General features: G+C 40.6%; 2 protein-coding genes across 9 annotated transcripts in view; one reads left to right on the plus strand and one right to left on the minus strand.

Moving 5' to 3' along the window:
• The window catches only part of LOC135490589 (uncharacterized), a 34,137-nt gene extending 30,041 nt beyond the window's left edge, over window positions 1-4,096 (plus strand). For all 3 annotated transcript variants that reach the window (XM_064775791.1, XM_064775793.1, XM_064775790.1), the window contains exon 4: window positions 2,594-4,096. In XM_064775791.1, coding sequence (XP_064631861.1) covers window positions 2,594-2,862 — 269 coding nt within the window. In that variant the 3' untranslated portion in view covers window positions 2,863-4,096. The remainder of the gene's footprint in view (window positions 1-2,593) is intronic.
• Window positions 4,092-16,562, minus strand: LOC135490590 (uncharacterized). 6 transcript variants are annotated; one of them, XM_064775795.1, is made up of 7 exons: window positions 16,325-16,562; window positions 14,660-14,752; window positions 13,278-13,364; window positions 12,393-12,413; window positions 9,263-9,433; window positions 7,505-7,713; window positions 4,092-7,108 (listed from the first exon to the last, which is right to left on the minus strand). In XM_064775795.1, the coding sequence occupies exons 2-7, from the start codon at window positions 14,724-14,726 to the stop codon at window positions 7,088-7,090; spliced, it is 576 nt and encodes a 191-aa protein (XP_064631865.1). In that variant the 5' UTR covers window positions 14,727-14,752; window positions 16,325-16,562; the 3' UTR covers window positions 4,092-7,087. The 6 variants fall into 6 exon arrangements, with proteins under 6 accessions (XP_064631865.1, XP_064631864.1, XP_064631868.1 ...); XM_064775794.1 differs by lacking the exon at window positions 7,505-7,713 and having other exon boundaries at window positions 4,092-6,414; window positions 6,900-7,108; window positions 16,325-16,557; XM_064775798.1 differs by lacking the exons at window positions 7,505-7,713; window positions 13,278-13,364 and having other exon boundaries at window positions 4,092-6,414; window positions 6,900-7,108; window positions 16,325-16,558.
• Window positions 16,563-17,446: the final 884 nt, after the last annotated feature.

Genomic DNA, 17,446 nt, shown 5'->3' on the forward strand with positions numbered 1-17,446 from the left:
ATCACATCAAGGTTGCTGTTGCCAATTTATGAGTCTATTGTGGCACACTTCTCACACTATATGAGACATCAAAAGTCACCCTTTCCCAGTCCACCTGGTGCAGAAGCAGCTATATATCATGATATGAGCGTCTGCTTGCTGGATTTTACGTAAAAGCAAAAAAGACCTGGAGCATTTAGCCTACCATTTCGGTTTGCTCTGGTAACAGTTTGAAGTCACAGGGCTTGTATAGGATAACGGTTAAGCCAGTGACCCTTTGAAAAGGTTCAATTAGCCAGCAGAATGCCCGAGAGTGCGCAAAACCATGCATTGGATTTGGTGCAATAGTTTGGGCGATATCTATAGATCAGTAGACTGTAATAAGTGCTTTTTCAGGGAATGCGAACGGCTTTATTAAAACATTGGTGCTAAAATACTGATGAGTTAAGCACTAATTCATGCTGGCAATGTTAGCATGAAAAACTGCAGTATAAATGGTGCATGTTTTTGTAAGTGTTTCTGGATATATTTCCTTTAACACCACCCATTGCAAGATCGTTCCCACTTTATCTGTCAATTTATTTGAAGCTGTTATCTCTTGCCCGAATAATGTTTGAACAAGAAAATAATTTCCTCAAATTTTGTTCGGAACAAACAGAAAATGCGAAATGTCCATGTTTTTGATGACAGCGCAAGGAAATGATCGTAAGTGCGTTGGCGATAATCGTTTCGGGCAATCTCTTGTGGTGACTAAATTATTCCGTCGGCGCGGGCCAAAAAGGTGTACATGTATAGTTGCATGCATTTTGCTGCCCCAGAACCAGCCCATCTCACCGCGCCCGCACCACGGGTTAATTGTCAGTCACTTATATGCTTCAGGGAAGGCATGCATCAGTCATTTAAAAAAAAAACAGAATATTATATAGAACGAAAAGGTCGGGGAAAAGGTGTAGAATTGAATTGAAAAGTCATAAAACTACAATTATCAAAATGATGTAGTCACGTATTTAATAACGAAAATTCGCTAGTCATGGCATGACCCTGCACTCACTAACCACTTGCGAAAGCATGAAGCGTGTTCGATTACTTGTGCCACACCTAAATTCTACACTTCCAGTCGCAGCCATTTTGAATTGCTAATCAAGCAGTCCTCGGATGTAGGTTAATTCCGTCTGCAGTGATGTGTTTGCGACAAAATGGGAGAAGCTGTTGTTTGAACTGCATAACTGGTGTAAATAATCCCCGCCTTAACTAATGTATGAGTTTATATTGCTTAAATAATAATAAAAAGTCGCCCTTTAGCAAATGACACTCTATCTGAGCATCAATTATTTTTACTTGTGAAATTATTCTTTCTCATTAAGCAAAGTTCAAAATTATCAAAATTTGCGACATTATGTTTCAGCCGCTAAATCAGAAATCCTTCTCTATTTTGAAGGTATTTGCAAAGGCGTGCATGGGAGGGCGATACGGTGACAATTGGTGGTATAATACTGTAGTGTCATATTATACTATAAGCCCTTTTTGATAATGCCATGAACTAATACTTTTTTCTCCACCGTCAAATGCAATTAGCGCAATGTTTCAAAGGGTTCATATCAAAATACAATGTATAAAAGAACCCGATATCACTAGTTAGTTTTTCGACCACAATGCTAATTCGATCGTAGGTGTGATTCCTCTTTTGTATGGGGCGCGGGAGCTCTTCTTTTTTTGAAATGTAATATGAAGGTCAGAGTCAGGTTAGCTGGAATGGTCTTGCAGTTAAAATGAAAGTATTTTCATTCGAAATGACGCACATATATTAAGATAAAAAATAGTACACCACATTGTCATATTTAGCCTTGTTTCCATAACTATACGGCGGCAGAAGTGTTCCGAGTACTTCTACTTAGGTGTCACCTTGAGAACAGAGGTGCGGTGAAAATTGCCATGTAGTGAAAGGTCTCCGGATGACTTTCGCGATAAGTGCGTTGGTTCACGGTTGTTTCGCCTGGTGTAAATTGGATGAATGAGAAGGCCATTACTGCTATTGCGTTTAGTATACCCGAACTCCCCTCGCCTGATTCCTCTTTGGTGATAGATATTATGGATACCCGGCCCTTTCAGCTAGAGAAAGAGACAAAATATCGTGTTAACGATATTGGCTTGTACAAATGCAAGCCCATCCACTGATTTCCTCAGCAGAAAACCCTAACGACCTGGTCAGAGGGAAACTCGCGGAAACCATGTGCAGTATTCGCTCACTAAACGGCCAACACCGTTCGTGTCTCCCATAACAGGTGTGAGTTCGGTGCTTCCTGTCTCACAGACTTACCATGGCGCCCATGCACCCTCCAAAGCAGCGATGATATTCAGGACGACGCCTCATCAGACATGGAGCCGTGAACGTTTTTGCGGCGCCTCCCGTCTTACTCGCGCGATGAACTTGAGACCATTTGGCAATATTTACGATTTCAGACCAACATGTTGAATCGATGGCCGGCCGGGCCCGTCTACAAATCTGCGGCAAATAAGAAGCAGTCTCCAAGTTAACCTCCCTGATCCACCGTGTCCTATCTCGGATTTACACGTACTTCAAAGCATTGACAGTTCCTCATATTTTTCGTTTCAGACCAACATGGTGAATGGATGGATCAGCCTTTCGATGTGGTAGAAAGTGAGCAATACATCGGACCCAACGACGGTGAAGTTGTCCCAGAAAAGGTCGAAGATGGTGCGCCACTGGTCGCGGATTCTTTCATGGACGGCGCGAAGCACACGGCCTTGGATTGGGGCTTTCCGGACCACGAGACCAAACCGTTAGAATTCGCTGATGTCGAAAAAATTAAAGATGGTCAGATTAGTGGTGGACATTGGGCTAAAAAACGCAAATCGAACTGATATACCTGCGCATTTACGTGCTGAAGCCTTGTATACGAAGTGGTAGGAACCGAAAAATGCCCGAGTCACGTGGAATTAAATGGTTCACGCTTCAAGGCTGATATAAGTTGCCCATGGCTTTAGTATCAACCATCGTGACTCCATTTAACTAATTTTACGGAATTTTCTCCAATGTAAATTCGTTTGAGCACAAAAACCTCTGACGAGTACAAGGGGGCACGAACATGTATTTATAAATCAACAGTATTTCAATAGGGATTCCTTGAAATAAAGCGATTAGCATATCATCGGCAAATGCCTACCTCATACTCAACCCAATCATCATGCCGATTTATTGGCGTAAGGAGACCTTCTGACGCACATCGCCGGTGAATCGGCATGAAGGCCAAGCCACTGAGGCCACTTGTACAGTTGTTTAGTTACAGAAGTTACGATTCAATGGCTACAGTCTTCGTTATTTTAGGGGTAGCAAGTCGGTGCACATACTAAATGTAGCTGAGATTTGGCTGGGTATGTAACTGCGTTGGATGTCGAACTATCCGGGCTAAACTACGGCGGTATGCAATGTAGATACTAAATGCCGATGGTAAAGTTAACCGCAGACCGGTGATGCGATAATAATCGCATCCTATGACGAAAACACGCTGTCTATATAAGGGATAATCGCAAGTGTCGGCAGCACGTGCGATAAATATCACTTCCTGTTTGATTTTAAATGTATACAATGGATGACAAAACGCTGTAATAAGCGATTTTACCTGCAGACAAGCCATCTTTTTTTTTAATCTCTCATCGCAGCGAAAATTGCTGCACGTCGCTGTGATGGAAAGAGCTTGTCTGCGGTTCATTTTTAGCCTGAACAATGCTAAGCCGGCTACTCCTTTGTGACCCAGGGGTGTTTTCCTTTGCGGGCTCAAGGGAGGAGTCCTTGTGGATTTGCGTTTTCGCGGATTTGGGGGGCGACCCTGCATTAAATTGCATTTAAACGTGTTATCTTGATGCCATTCCCAGTGCACGAACACTGAGCCACTCCACAATGTATTTGGTCTTTGGCAACGTCTGGGTGGCGGATGAAACTATTCATACATCAAATTGATTTTTGTTTTAGTTCACGGGGAAAGGAGAAAAGCTGTAAAGGTCAGCTCAGGTTCCGCCCTGGAGTGAGTTCGTCTTTCAGAGTCTTAAGTATAGAACCTGAAAAGTGAAATAAAGCAAGACATATACGTGTATGAAATATGAGGTGTTTCTTTACTTTCTCAAAATATCTACATATTGTATGATAATAAAAACCTTAAGACAACAACAACAAACATATTGAAACGATGGACATTTTCTTTATTGAGGAAAGAAATAGGAACTATGCTAAGTCTTTTGTCCTTCTTGTCTCACACTGTCGTTACATTTTTGCATTCTGCTCAGTTTAGAAGCCGGAGAAATTTCCACGAATCCACCCTCGGCAGCTGAAGATAAGTCCCTGGCGCATTTAGACAATGAGAAATAGACCAACTTGACTCAAGGCCACACCAGGGCAACAACTTATTGTCGAGTAACTGGACAGGCCTCGCTCAATATCTGCTTACTGCTTAAAGAAAAAAAATCGCTAGTCTGCGGACGATAAACCTCTTCAAATTACACATGCACTTGCACCAACCGTTTTCGATGGAAATCATTGTCCTATCTTAAACTCAATGGTGAAAGCCGTCACTCATTTTTCAAGGTTTTTGCTTAAAGAGCACTTAGCTTTGCCAATCAAAATATATACAACCTGAATCAAAATACATGAAATGTATACCAATAAATAGATATAGTTTTTAATGAATTATCAGACATCTCGAATTGAAAGAAAACGATTCAATAATTAAAGCCTCATCCAAAGGTTTTCAAAGATGTTTCTCTCGCGTGGTTACTGTCCACCGTTACAAGTGAAAACGTGAACTGTACGTGAACCCAGCATATATGGGAGTCGGACTACAGCATTTTACTCGTGGGTCATGCCGATTTATCGGCGGTGCGCGTCAGTCCAAAAGTCTCCGTCTTCTCCGTCAAGGAAGGATAAGCTGACCCACACGCCGATAGATCGGCATAATTGCCGTTGACACATCCATGCATGTCACTTAAACATCGAGAGTTTGGCAAATCAGCCAAATAAAACATGCTCTGTGTGATGGTTACTAGAAAACATATACGATTACCTAAAATATATACAAATATCATGGCTAGAACAGTTTCAATAATCCTTTTGTCGGTCCGCGAGTATTTAGCCAGGTAAGACCAGACTAGACCATCAGACCCGATCAGACGAACAGACATCTCTTCAATGATGACATTAAATTGAATTTGGAGGTGATTTACATCATATATACAAGTTATCAACCAGCCCCAGCCTTATTTGGACCGGTACATACCTCAGTCCAATTGCAAATGAAACCATGTCAACACAAGCTTAAAGAAGAAAATGTCTAATTCCGGTGCGTTTTCGCAGGGATTCCGAAAAAAACTTTTGTGGGCCAGGCAGAATATCCCGCTTCCATGTCTGTTTCAACCGGACAAGTTGATGATGTCTAGATACTTGTCCCCATATAACCTTGTCAGGGTTCCCCACAAGCATTAAGTAAGAATATTTGTCTCTATCCCAATAACTGACCAATACTAACTAACCGTTTGTTTCAATCACGCATCGTTTTGATAATAATTGGAGCTTCAGCACTGACCAAACATTTCTCTTTCCTCAACGCGACGATCACAAACTCGTGTGTACAATGCCTAAGCACAAGTATATATCTACAATATTTGACTTTGCGCAACAAGATTATTAATTATCACCACCTATCGGTCTCTCGTATCAACAATTCTAGCGAACGAAAAGAAGACCAATCATTTCTTACAAGGTAACCCATATCCTCATAGCTACAATGACAGTTCAAGCAACCACAAGCAGATGGCGTTTTTCAGAAAACGAACTGTTCGGCGCACTACGCCTGTTCTTCGGCAACGGCGTGGTAGGAACACACAACCATGATCTGCGTCACAATGGCTGCGGTTATTGGTGAAGGGTTTCCTTAGTCTCGGTCTTCTCTAAGAAGGTCAAGGGCCTAAAACGGTAACTGTTGGTACGAGCGGTGTTATCGTCCAAACATCTTGCAAGTGGGAAGTATTTCGTATCTTTCTCTTTGCACACCGTTCGCCGCCGTTCGCCCTACATCAATACTCTGCCCGTTTTCAAGGTGAAGCCACCTTATGGTGAAGATGGTTACCAATTAGATCTTTCGTCCAATAAATAAAACATCACAACAAAAACAAAGAACAAAGTCTCTGTTATCGATCATATCCAATGGTTAGCCACTCTGTAGAGAAATGTTCCAATCAACCCAAGGAGACACCACAGCGGGTTGAGGTGCAGTTTATTCCCGGCGTTACACCCGTCAACAACGCATGTACCGAGAAAGCCGCGGAACTCGTGGCCTTCGTATCTAAATTGACCAATCTTGCTGTCCAGCTCCGTTAGTCTCTCCAGCGAGCAGCGCCGAAACACCACCTCAAGACCGTCGAAGACTGAAAAATACAAACATAGCATTCTACAACAGTCGTCCAATTCAATATTCTTTGGACACCGACGCCATCTGCTTTCACTGAAGGGCCGCAAGCAAAGCAACATATCTCACTTGGAGTTGGTTGATTAAGCATCGATCTTCAATTAATATTCAATTTCTTTAAATTTTCGTTGTCACTAAAGCGCAGTTCTGTCATTACAAGTGTATCTAAGTTAACGTTCTACAGGTGTTACAGTGCTCGTACGGTTCAACCTTGAGAATCGACACCACATTTCTCGTGGGCATTCTAATTCTGGCCTCAGATCCGACATTGGACACTTTCCCGGAAGAGAAAACTTGCTTTCACACCGATATTTTTATCATTTCAAGTGTTTTGCGTTGCGACCCTTCAACTGGTCCCATCGAACTGAAACGTACAGAAATACACTTAATTAACTGTCAATCACGTTAATTACATGACGTCAATTAAGTCCAACGTTTACACACTTGTAAAAGTAGCGTTGTTAGAATCCAACACGTGAATAAAACTGGATGAACATGTAATGTCTGGGCCGAGTTGCAACCGTCGATCACACAAGTGTTGAGCCACCCATCATAAACATGCTCTTCCCATTGGAAAAGACCGATTTTGCTGTCAAGTTCTGTTAATCGGCGAAGAGAGCATCGCCGGATGATCAGCTCAACTCCGTCAGTCGCTAAAAATAGAAATAGTAAATAATGCAAACATATAGCCCTTGTATCAAAGAAATTGTATTTTGACCAATTCCCCTGATAAAAGTTGATAAAATAACTTTTTGGAGAATATGCTTTCCTGCACAGGGAAAAGCCGCTGATGTCATACTAAGATCATGTGAGAATGTGGATCTCACATTATACATGTACATGTACTGTCTTCTGACATCAGTGGCCCGATATCATTCTGACATCTTGAAAAAAACGATATCCGGATGACATCATGAAATCATCGGATTTTCCCTGTGTAATGTTTAGCGTTGCAACTTCCACACAACTGAAACGTATAATTGATATACACATTTAATTAACAACCAATCACGTTAAATACATGTCAATTAAATCCAGTGGTTACACACTTGCAAAAGTAGCGTTGTTAGAATCCAGCACGTGAATAAAACTGGATGAACATGTATTGTCTGGGCCGAGTTGCAACCGTCTATCACACAAGTGTTGAGCCACCCGTCATAAATGTGATCTTCCCATTGGAAAAGACCGATTTTGTTGTCAAGATCGGTTAATCGGGTTAACGAGCACCGCCGGATTACCAGCTCAACGCCATCGGTTGCTAAAAGTAGAATAGAAAACGAAAAAACACTGAGGGTTAGTTAACACTTAGAAGAAGAAAAACACTCGACATAACGAGGACGGAGAAGAAGAAGAAGATAAAGAAGAAGAAGGAGAAGAAGAAGGAGAAGGAGAAAGACGGACACACGAAAGGGAAAGAGCCAGAGAGATATAACTGAGTAAAGGGTCAAATGTCATGTGCTTTCAGGCTTCAAGCTTTCCTATTTGTCGCCTTCATAGGCTACTCGGTAGAAACTCGCAACCAATAACCACAGGGTATCTAATTTAGGACAGAGGAAATGGTAATAAAATGGGAGACAAGACAGAAAAGAGGCCCAGTCCTATTTTGTTCCGTGGGGGAGCGGGATGTATGTAAAGAGACTCTGCGTGGCCTTGCATCCCCAAAGATGGAACAGGAAGGTCTAATACGCTGTCGATATTGTCGTTTCCTTTAGCTATAGCATACCATTAGCAATCGTGAAAGGGATACTCAGGAGTCTAGAGAATATCAGTTAACAACTGACAGAGAGTCAGTTACAACTGATAGAGCCATAGTTACAACACTGGACTTGAGATGGTGAGCGTGTAGTTGCACAGCATGTTCTATTCTAGTGTATTTTCGCTCGTTTTTTAGACTTGATCTAGAAAAGAAGGTTCGCTAAATTACTTTGACGTCTGGGAAGGTGGCGTTCTCATTATTCTCTATGACTCTTTCCCTGAATGTTAGTCGAAAGTAGCCTAAAGATATAATACCTGACACTTGAAAAACTAAATCACTATGTCATAGAAAATAAAACTGAGCTCCAAGTCGTGAATAAAAGTGAGCTGAAGGTCATGCAGGTGTAAGCCGTGTACTGCATGAAATGTAAGATTCAGTCATCGAGAAAACCACATTGGTCAAATGTTTCAAAACTAATATCCATTGTTAGTGTTAACTAAAAAATCGAAACTATCATGCAAAAGGTATTTAACTATTTCCAAAATGATCTAAAGGGAAGGGACTGGAGCCTACTGCCGTTTTGTGGAACGTAGCGTGTTGATGCGAATCTGTGTAATGAGTGCCGCTCTCTTTCTAGATTTGGCACAGGGAAACCTCGGAAAATCCATCCTGAGATCAGGCTTTTTTATATACTCCTACGTATATCTATAGGCGCAGTATATTGAAAACAACTGGTGCCAGGATGCGGAAAGTCGAGATACACAGTCCGTCAAAACAATCCTTAGATGATTTTTGAGCAGGAGTAACCACAGCTGGTCACATATGATACAATACGTCGTTTAAGTTAGTATGGTAACTGTGCTAGCATCGCGTCGTCGTCCAAAGGGACCCAATTGAAGAATATTAGCTCGCATATTTAGAAAAGGCCAACGGCCACTTTCCAATTTTTTTTAAAATCTCAAATTGTTAAATTGAAATCAACCATTTTTCAATGAGGGTGTGCACATAATATGTAATAAGAATACATGATTTTTGTTGAGAACATCGATGAGAATGCGCGAGTACACAATAGGCTAGAATCCCTTCCGGTCACTGAACTACGTTGCCTTACTTCGAATTCCCTTTATCTTGATGCAGTACGACGCTGGAAATTCCCCCGTATGGCCATCCTTGCCTTGAAAACACTTTTCCCTGTAAACGCTGTAGGCGGGGTCGAATGGATCGTGACAGCTTGGATCGGAATAGTTGTAGGATGAGCACATGTAACAGCCAATCGTTCCCCCTGGAATGACAATATGAGAGATGTTTTAAATTCAAGGGCGACATGGGCGAGATCCTCCGAATACTCCGCTCAAGGAGGTGGTTATGCAATCATAAGAGTTAGCTCCTGTGATAGTTATCAATTTATTCCAACATGGAAGATTAGAAGGTGGAAACAATTTTTATACTAAAAGTTCACGAAATACATTATTTACAATGTATTGCAGAGAACGTAGGAATCAAAATGCCGTATCACAGTTTTAATAGTCATCATTATTTTGTTAGCCATAAGTCGCAATGATAAACACCAACAGTGCGCAACAATGATGAACATGCAACGTTCTACACTAAAGGAGCCAGTAGAAATACGTTCTCGTCTGACAACGATACAAATTACTCGTAGCCATGGAAACCGTACGATATAACCAGAAAACAAGTTCTTGGTGCTTTTTATTCAAGAGTATGAGCTATGTTCTTGGAAGTGTAGGCAAGACCATCAGCGCTGGATAATAATAAAGCTAAGACTGAATAATGCTATTTCCCTCTTTCACAGGGAATACCTTATATACGTTTCAACAGAACATCGCGTCTGGCGATGGAACGAGACGTTTAGATCTTCTACACCACAAACAAGGTACTTGGTCAAAACAACTACAAACTTTCACTAATTACTTTCTAACAACGTTAAGCACATCAAACGTCTTACTCAGAACATTCAATATAATGTTACAGATAGCGCATGTCTTTTGGAAGTAAACACAATATGAAAAGATAACGTGTACTTTTCTACCTGCAAATCAGTATGCAGCAAAACTAAAACCGAAAGACCACACTGATAGAAACAAACCATTAAGCTAACAATCGAATCGAGAAGTGTTAACACCAGTTAATCTAAATCTGCTCACCAAGGTCTAAAACAGAAAAAAAACAAATAAAAGTAAATGCTGTTATCCTACAGTTGCCCTTAACAAGAGTATGGCATGAACTTTTGCATCAAGACGCATCAGAGATGCAGCTTGGCGTGGTTTCGGATAGAAGAGAGATTGGTGACTGTAACTTGGACAGAAATCGAACGCCGTCGGATAAATGAAGTTGTATCACTGATAAAACCATAACCTAATCTCATCAATTAATCGTAGACCGTAAGGTTGGTTGCTGTTTTGTTCGTGAACTATAGAATATACCACATCTTTGACAAAGTAGTATATTCTATAGTTCACTGGTGTACTCTCAGCTAATAAAGCCATCCACACATATAACATACCAAAGAACTACTTGGGGTGCTATAAACTGGCAGAGCTGGCGAAGAGATACTAATATCACGTAGAATAGGACGTGTTACCATGGAAACCAGACTGGGCCAAAACTCTTGTGTTTACAGCCTTCAAGGACTGTCTTGGTAATTAACACTGGCCTGCCTGCTTAGAGCTCATCGGAACGAAACTGCAGAAATATGGCAAGGGTTGCTATTATTGGTCGGCGTCGTAAATCACTTCTTTGTCATTTCTTTTCTCCATCTTCGGAATTATTATAGCCAGGTAAAGTTTCTGAAGGGATTTGATGGGGGGGGGGGGGGGGGAGAGACACGAGCGACCAACAAGTCAATTCGTGGTTTTAAGGAACTGATACAGAACTGGAGGTATTGGTTTCACCTTTTCGCGAATCGAGATTATTTGTTTGTTTACAGTAATCAGAGCTAAGGGAGGCATGTTCGCCGGGAGAATAAAAAATATACGTACTAGTTTCAAGAATGATGATGGACAATACTGGCCCTGATAATATGGAGCACTGCATAAACACACACACTCACACGAAAACAAAATAAAAAATCACTCTCCTGAAAAAATGGTCAATGATAATAGCTAAAAATATAGCTGTGCATAAAGACAATACTGCTTTGGTGCAGAAATTTGCGTGAGAGTGTTAGCTTTGATTGTAAATTTCTTAAAAACCAGATAGGTTCAGTTAGTTATTATTCCCTAAATTTTTTAACAAATTAATGGAAAGGAGTGGTTTAGAGCAATCTTGAGGCCAAAAGGTCAATAATGTGAAAAAGAGGCTCGTAATGCACAATAAAAAAAACAAACAAACCATCGTGATTAATCTTGCCGAGCATATAACCGATCGATCGGTGTTAGCGAGAGGCATAAAACCACACGAGTGCGATTTCTGAGGTATCAGACTACACACCAAAGACCATTCATTAGTTTGCATTATGTGGTAAATTAGCAACTACCGCAATGATATCCTTAGATGTAATAACAGATTGAGAAACACAAATCAACTATCAAAACCACACGACAACAAAATCTGTTCGGCCATTGAAGAATCGGTTTCCGACATCGCACCACATCAACGCCGATAGTCACAATCAATCGCAGTTTCGACACATGTGGAATCCAGTCACTGCATACTTAAAGACGCTGTTAGGACCTGTATAATGTACACTCTAAATTTCTATTTTGCTCTTCGGTTTTTTCTCAATACATGTAGATGAGTTCATGATATTACGCATATTCGGTGACATCAAAAAATTTATATATACATGTACAGTATACGCGATCTCATAATCTTTGGCAAATTTAGAGTAACTTTCTGCGCATTACATAGGAAAATGGCAACTGCACCGAGCCTAAGCCATGGCACGTTTTATCTGATACATACTGTTTATTTATTGATAGCATACTCAAGGTATTTTTTGCCCTAACAGCATCTTTAAGGGATTCCACATAACGTTCACTCCAACCACATAATGACAACATGAAAACCAACATCACTACTTGTAGCAAATCCATACACACGCCAATACATCAAAGGTAGAACACTTAATACGTTGTGCACTCGGCACACAGCTACGTTGCCTAGATATATATACTTTTACAAGCTTAGGAAGTTACTGGGAGGGTCAGACAATCTAATGTATATATATATATTCCATCAAAGTTTCAAGCATACAAAGTATTGAAAAAAAATCGACCTACCGCCCCTCCGGGTTTTTTGAACTGCAACCGGAAACAGAGGTATTACTTTCAAGTTAGGGTGTATATGGAATCTTACCCGGGGTTCATAATCAACCAGTTCATAGCTCTTAAAGAAGATGCGTCTGTCATCCCCATTTAGAGTAATTAAAAAAAATTTCTAACGCCACTTTGAAACCATCCACAAAAAGATAGATACCAATGCAGACCATCTTCCTTCTGATTGGATGTGTTGTTCACGTTTTTAGTAAGTTTCAAAATGGCGCTGATCAAAACACTGGCAAATGCATTAGACGTCAGTGATGGACATAAGCGCAATTTCACCATTTTTGCAGAACATATGAAAGCACATATAGGAAAAAGTGCGTTGTTTGTATTTTTGTTGATCTGCTGAATGTTCCGTTTGGCAATTTTACCCTTTTTGTGCACTTTTTTAACCCCTAACCTTTCTCAATTTGGTCATTCACACTCAAATTCAAATGCTGATTGGGCACATGATTTTTTCTCCCAATGCTATATGTTTTCATCAGAAAAATAATATTAGGGACCCAACCTCGGATATCAAAATCAATGATTAGTTATAAGTTACTACTTAAAGGACTGTTGTCACCTCATAGGAGCAGGGGAATTCTGTTGTAAGATTTCACACCAATCACACTCCATCACACCAGAAAAATTAAGATCTATTTTGAGACGCCTTAATTCGATGAGCTTCTTGTTGTAACTGAAAGGCGTTATCTCGAAACTTCCTCATAGCCGAAGCATGACCTTAACGTCCGGTCTATTGTAAAGCTTATTGAAAACGTTGAAAGCAGATTTTAATTTTTGATGAATTGATAAATTAAAGTTAAATAACGATATGTATATATATATACTAATGATATTTACATAATAGGTTTCGAGAGAAAAAGTGTGAAAAATACAGTGTTGAATCATTCTCTTTATTGGTTCTAATGGCTAGACCCTGTTGCCTTTCTGCAATGATATAGAAAAGAAAGCAGCAATGAAATATCCCAGGGACACAACGCTCACATGGGGAAAATACTGTAGTGAATGAATGAATGCTCCTTAATTACTACGGCGCATCGGTGGTGGAGGACAGCCATCGCAAATTTCGACCACAGTGACCTGGAACAAGGTCAAGTTCAAATCTATGACATTCATCGGAATATAACACAGTGAAGGTTTCTTGAGATATGACCGTGGCCTTCTTTAGCCCGTAAAGCAGGTCACATGCCTGATATGTGTCTATACATATCAAATCGTACCACTATTGGTGGACCTTGGAAGTAAGGTCAAGGCAAACAAATTTCTAGCACAGTGATCAGCTTGTTCAGATGAATATGACATACATTTGAACACTGAAAGTTTTTTGATATAACACTCATATAAGATTTTATGATCTTGGCCTACTTTATACATCTGAAAAGTAGGCTATATAGACATCACTGTCATCATGTAGCGGTGCCTATAAGTCGTCTACATATCCATGTAGAGGATATATAAAATGACCAAACGTGTCAATTTTGATGAAATTGAGAGTTTGACCTCTGTGACCTTGGAAAGTAGGTCACAAGTCAAAATCCTGGGTATCATGTAGTCTCATCAGAAGTATCCATTAGATATCACATGATTCTGGCTTCTGATTAGCATTCATGAGATACATGTACATGTATTGACAAAATCAGATTTTCAGAGATGGCTTAGAAAGTAGGTCAAATTGCAATGATTCTTTGAATATCAACTCATGTTGTCATCCACACACTTAGTTTCAACTTTACAAGAGTCAATGGTGAGCAAACGTGTCACGACGACGACGACGGACAAGACGTGATGACCTGGCTCGCCCATGTGAGCGGAAAAGCAGTAAAAGCCAAATGAAATAATCTACCAAATCTATAGCGCACGTTATACTGAAATCGCTCGCCACGATTTGGAGGCAAGAATACTAAATTTGATTTTCCATGAGATGAGAATACTGGACCACGCTTGTGTTCATTTGTCCCCCATTTTTGGTTTGAAAGCAGACAGTACATGTCAATCTTCTTACATTGACGAAGTACAGAATCGTGTTTCACTGAATATATGATCCTGTATTTTTTCTTGCACGAGATTTACCCTCAACATTAATCGAATGAAGTGTGTTATTACATGTGTCCTTGTACAGTAAATTATAAATTTAAGACATATATTTCATTGTGAAATTGGTGTAGGACATGCAAATGAACTCAAAACCAACCATGACGTCATTTCCTCTTCATGATACTTACCCGTCTTGGCCACGTTACACAATAATACTATGAGTAGGGACAGCAACCAGGAGAATATCTGCTGCATTTTGATTGGTCTGTCGATGCGTCGATCTGCAATGAAGATAGTATACCTATAACTATGTACAGTGTGTGATGCTCATAGATAGTATGGAACGGAAACGTTACCATGGCAACATGCACGCGAATTGATCTCGATCGGTTTGTTGGCTAGCGTTAGCTTGTTCTGTTATTGATCAGGAACAGAATGCTCTGTACAAATTCTGCTTGTGATTGAAACCATACTGTAGACTCGCAGCTTCGCTACGCATCATTGAAAACTACTAACATTTTTTGATAACTAACATCGTCGAGGACTGAATTAAATGATGTACTGCACTGCTGCGACGACTGAATGAGTGGCTATCATCATCTCAAAATAGAAGCTATAAGCCTGGTTTGGAACATTCACATGATGATAATGAATTTTTTCGGCTCAATCAAGCAACATGAAAATCTAGCATGAAATTAGCATGAAAACGCGATTGAAAAAGGCGATTGAATCATTAAACCTTCCCAGCTTCAGTTACAATCTTGATGCTACACAAAAAATGTAGATCCCTTGAGGGGCAATTTAATCATGACGCTATATACCAAGAAAAGTGCGCCGAATGCACCCAGATTACATACACTAGCACCATATTTAACTTCATGTCAAACAACCCAGTTTTTCCGAGTAAGATTTTTATTAGCAGTACGCATGGCTCGCCCTTTTTTATTCCCGTGTCTCGAGCGCCCCTTCATACGTCAATACTACCGATCTATTCTTCGATCGCGGCAACTCAGTCACGGGCGGAAAACGCCCAGTAACATGAAAAAAAATCAATAAGGATGTACTGATCAAAAAATTTAACTCTGAAAGATGAACAAATTTCTAAGTACAAAAATTTTTTTCACTTTTTTTTTTAACCCGACATCACCAAAAACTTCAGTCCCCAAATTTTTTGGATTTTGAAAATTTTGAAACATTTTCTACTGACTGACTGATGACAAAAGTACAAAATATTGTTTCACTTTTTTTTGCTCAAATTGAACCAACATCACCAAAAACTTCAGTCCCAACTCCTTTGCCACGCGGCGAGGACAGATGGATAACAGTATACTATAATAGGCTATCAATCAGTGGTTGAATTATTCGATTCCTATATAAGATACGGTAGGTTACCACTGCCCATGCAGACAATCAAAGGCCCGAGAACGATAAGAGGTACATTATGTAGGCCTACTTTTTCCAAAATGAAAGCAGGGCGTTTCTATCGTAGCTTACCGTTCCAAGAAAGTTTTATCATCACGGTGATTCTCTTTTATATCAAGTGTATCTAGTGCCAGGAAAGGCGACTGTCGCAGCAACGATCGCCATTTGTATACCATCATATATTACCTCATGAATAAGAAGACTACGGAGAGCTATATAATATGACCTTTCCAAGCGCCAGCAGCGAAACATGATGATCCATTGATCTTATTTCGCAGAAGTGGCTACATAACACACAATCAACAACGGCGAGCTACCAGCTCATGAAATACCTGCCTCTGAGCAGTACTTCACCATGTTCACAGCTCGGTTATTAAAGAAAGCGAAGCATGGCCGCCATTACATGAGAAAGCAAGAAAACTGTTGCTCACCTGCTGGGAGTGATTCACCGAGCTCTTGGGTACGTCCAATTCCTTTTCTCAGCCATCATAATACGGAAGTACGACTGAACGTAATGGCGGGTGACGGTGGCCCTCAATGCTTCTTTGGTCGGTTAACTGTGCAGAGTTCTGGTGATATCCTTGGGTTCCTTTCCAGTGCAGGCGATTGCTTGTACCAATACAACATCATAAGGCACTGGTACGCTTTACCGATATCGATTGAACGATATGGGTTTGTTGCTAAGGCAACAGGCGGCTACTAATAATGAATTAAATATGTCATTAAATGTACCGGTAGCGCCGCTTAGAATAGGTATACCTCAATAACCAGTGCCATAAGCAAGCAGGTTTTGGTGGGCTAGGCCAGGTTTTAAATTGAAGATATGATGTACAAACTTTGGCGTCAAGATTTCAGCATTCAGGCGTGTGCTATAAGCTGGTAAATCATTTTGTATGTGGAAGATTTGTCATGTCATCAGCATTGGAACAACAAAACCACACCTCAAGTCGCAAGCTTTTCCCGAAAAGGGCGTTTGATCGCGTTCCTCGACCTCCTTACCTTCGCCAGTGGCGGATTTTGATGAAATATGATATAGCCGATGAGGATAATCTGCTTCCCACTTCCGTTATAAGACAAATCAAACTTGACAAAAGTGAACGGGGCCCTCATTTTCAATTCACGTCATCTCAGTTTTCAAATACATCCCCTACTTTTCCATTCTTGTTCCCCTCATCTATTACAGCACTGGTCCTACGCACCGCACCCATAACGTCAACGTGGACGACCGGATATTTGACAAGGTCTCGCCAAGGCCTTTTCAAGCCTTTTAGAAAGCAATCCCCGAGATCATGAGTCAACGTCATCCGTACCGGTACTCGTAATGACGGACGTGCTTCCAACATGGAGTCCGCATGTGTGGTTGATGTTGAACGTAATATGTAAAATAAAAGATGAACAATATTTTCGGGCTGCCAAAAATTACTACGGGCGGGGACGAGAAAATGCTTTTATTTTTATTTGCAATGGTCCCAAGTAGATGAACCCGTGAAAAATGTTTATGGCCGAGTTTACTGCTAATGTTCCATTGGCGGTGTGTCTCAATATTGCCGAGT

Source organism: Lineus longissimus, chromosome 7 (genome assembly GCF_910592395.1).
Source record: "Lineus longissimus chromosome 7, tnLinLong1.2, whole genome shotgun sequence".
In the NCBI taxonomy this organism is placed as follows: Eukaryota; Metazoa; Nemertea; class Pilidiophora; order Heteronemertea; family Lineidae; genus Lineus; species Lineus longissimus.